This window comes from Diaphorina citri, unplaced genomic scaffold (genome assembly GCF_000475195.1).
Source record: "Diaphorina citri unplaced genomic scaffold, Diaci psyllid genome assembly version 1.1 scaffold40, whole genome shotgun sequence".
NCBI lineage: Eukaryota > Metazoa > Arthropoda > Insecta > Hemiptera > Psyllidae > Diaphorina > Diaphorina citri.
The window spans coordinates 31,320-33,841 of NW_007377477.1; the positions used below are offsets into that span (position 1 = coordinate 31,320).

Sequence of the window (2,522 nt, forward strand, 5' to 3'; positions counted from 1 at the left end):
TTTTTTTTTTTTAATTACATTACTTTCCTTCCTATAGAATAGAATAGAATAGAATATACCTTGTTTATCCTGTCAGAATGAGACTGAAAAGTCCTTTTACTCCCGCAGTCTAAACAAGGTCTTATATATTTCATAGGTAAAGTTTACAGAAAAGTATATAAACCTTGCTCAACTTCAAAAAAAAAAAAAAGAAAAAAAAAATAGGATAAGGATATAGGATAAGGAAAGTAAAAAAAGAGTGTTTCACTGCCGTTTTTATTTCGTAGCAACGAAACAACTGCTACATTAGACTCGTATGGTCTGTGTCGTAGCATGCCCATCCCGTAGTATGCCTCTCATCAGATAGGACACAACACTTCCCATTTAGGTGCTCGATCAACACAACACCAGAAAGTAACCCGTTGAAATTTTTGCAATCGAAAAACGAGTACAAATTTTTGGTGGATTGTGGGATTCGAACTCGGGACCTTCTGTATGGCAATCAAGCGCGTTACCACTGGGCCAACCGTGCCCCCAATGGAAAATGATTGCCAAGGAGGCACTCAGTAATGCTGTGATATCCACAAATGTTGTGACAAGGCTCTGTTTTACCACAAATAAAATATAAATTCACGAAATTAATTGTAATTTATTTACTTGCATCAAGTATACAATATAATGTTGCAAGGGTAAATACATGAAAGAATAGATATAATGGAAAATTTGGCCATTTCTGAGCCCATTTATGTTTTTAATTTTTAGTAGGTCGGTCGGTCGGTCGGTATTAGGTATTTTGAATTTTCCTTGGTGCACAGAAAATAATGGATGCAAACTTCCCCATACTAAGAGAGTCACCTCTCCTGTCTCGTGGGTAAAGTGAGCCGTGTTTTGAATCTGTAGCAACAAAACAACTGCTACATTAGACTCGTGTGGTCTGTGTCGTAGCATGCCCATCCCGTAGTATGCCTCTCATCAGATAGGACACAACACTTCCCATTTAGGTGCTGGATCAACACAACACCAGAAAGTAACCCGTTGAAATTTTACAAACGAGTACAAATTTTTGGTGGATTGTGGGATTCGAACTCGGGACCTTCTGTATGGCAATCAAGAGCGTTACCACTGGACCAACCGTGCCCCCAATGGAAATTGATTGCCAAGGAGGCACTCAGTAATGCTGTGATATCCACAAATGTTGTGACAAGGCTCTGTTTTACCACAAATAAATTATAAAATAACGAAATTAATTGTAATTGTAATTTATTTACTTACATCAAGTATACATTAAAACGTTGCAAGAGTAAATACATGAAAGAATAGATATAATGGAAAATTTGGCCATTTCTGAGCCCATTTATGTTTTTAATTTTTAGTTGGTCGGTCGGTCGGTATTAGGTATTTTGAATTTTCCTTGGGGCACAGAAAATAATGGATGCAAACTTCCCCATACTAAGAGAGTCACCTCTCCTGTCTCGTGGGTAAAGTGAGCCGTGTTTTGAATCTGTTCAATAATTAATATGTCAATAATGTTTTTGCATTGCAGGCATCTAAGTCTCCTCCAACTTCTTCTCGACCATGGGGCCCATTACGACTCTCTCAATGCACAACGCAAATCTTTCCTCTCCATCCTTCACACCCAGTTCACCTCCGAGTCCTCCGACCTTCACAATGACCTTCACGCCAACAACAACAATGACGTTCACGGTCAAGATCATCAGAATGAAGCTCACAACCAAGCTCAAAACAATAATCAAGATAATGAAGGTCACAACGTTAATAATGAAGGTCAAAACGTTCACAAATTTTTGGCGTTCAGGAACGACTGTCTGTAACAACGACCTTACAGGTTTTATCTTGGCCAAAATCAAAATGTTGTTTTACACGATGTTTTTGTATCTACACAATCTTTGCAACACCGTGAGATAGGTAGGTGCCTTTCCTATATCACGGACACGGAAGTAAGTAAGTACCACAATAATTGTACCAATAATAGCCTACTGTTGGAGTAAAGGGACTTTGCAGTCCTATGCGAGCAGTATAAATAATAAATAAGCACTATTACCTATTATTATTATTCTTATTATTATTATTTTAAGAAAGATGGGAAAAATAACACATACCACATACACGTGGCTTGGTTAAATTCGGGACACTCGTTCTTCAACTTCTCCACACAATTGGTATTCGAGTCTGGCGTGAACCCGTCTTTGCCTTCCGGGACGCAAATGGGGCCCTCGAACCGTACCGTGTACGATTTCTGAGCGCATGGCTTCTGGTTGAATTCGTTGTCAGGATAGTTGGTTTCGGCGTAGCCGTGTGAGTCTTGGAACTGGATTGCTAGGATTGTTAGGAGTAGAAAAGCCACCACTCTTCCCATACTACCGACCGACGCACCACCGATGAAATTTTTGGCGTTCACGGAACGACTGTCTGTAACAACAACCTTACAGGTTTTATCTTGGCCAAAATCAAAATGTTGTTTTACACGATGTTTTTGTATCTACATGTTGTTGTTGAGGTTCTGATTTGGTACGTTTGGGAAA

The 2,522-nt window shown here is 39.2% G+C and overlaps 1 protein-coding gene across 1 annotated transcript; it reads left to right on the forward strand.

Annotated features, from left to right (window-relative positions):
• The first annotated feature begins 1,332 nt into the window (after positions 1-1,332).
• On the forward strand, positions 1,333-1,811 carry LOC103513375 (putative uncharacterized protein DDB_G0277057). Its single transcript, XM_008478201.2, has one exon. The coding sequence runs from the start codon at positions 1,497-1,499 to the stop codon at positions 1,809-1,811; it is 315 nt and encodes a 104-aa protein (XP_008476423.1). The 5' UTR covers positions 1,333-1,496.
• The last annotated feature ends 711 nt before the right edge of the window (positions 1,812-2,522 follow it).

Bases quoted from the DNA above. Each gene is read 5' to 3' on its own strand.
- LOC103513375 (XM_008478201.2), top strand. From the start codon at position 1,497: ATGTCAATAATGTTTTTGCATTGCAGGCATCTAAGTCTCCTCCAACTT.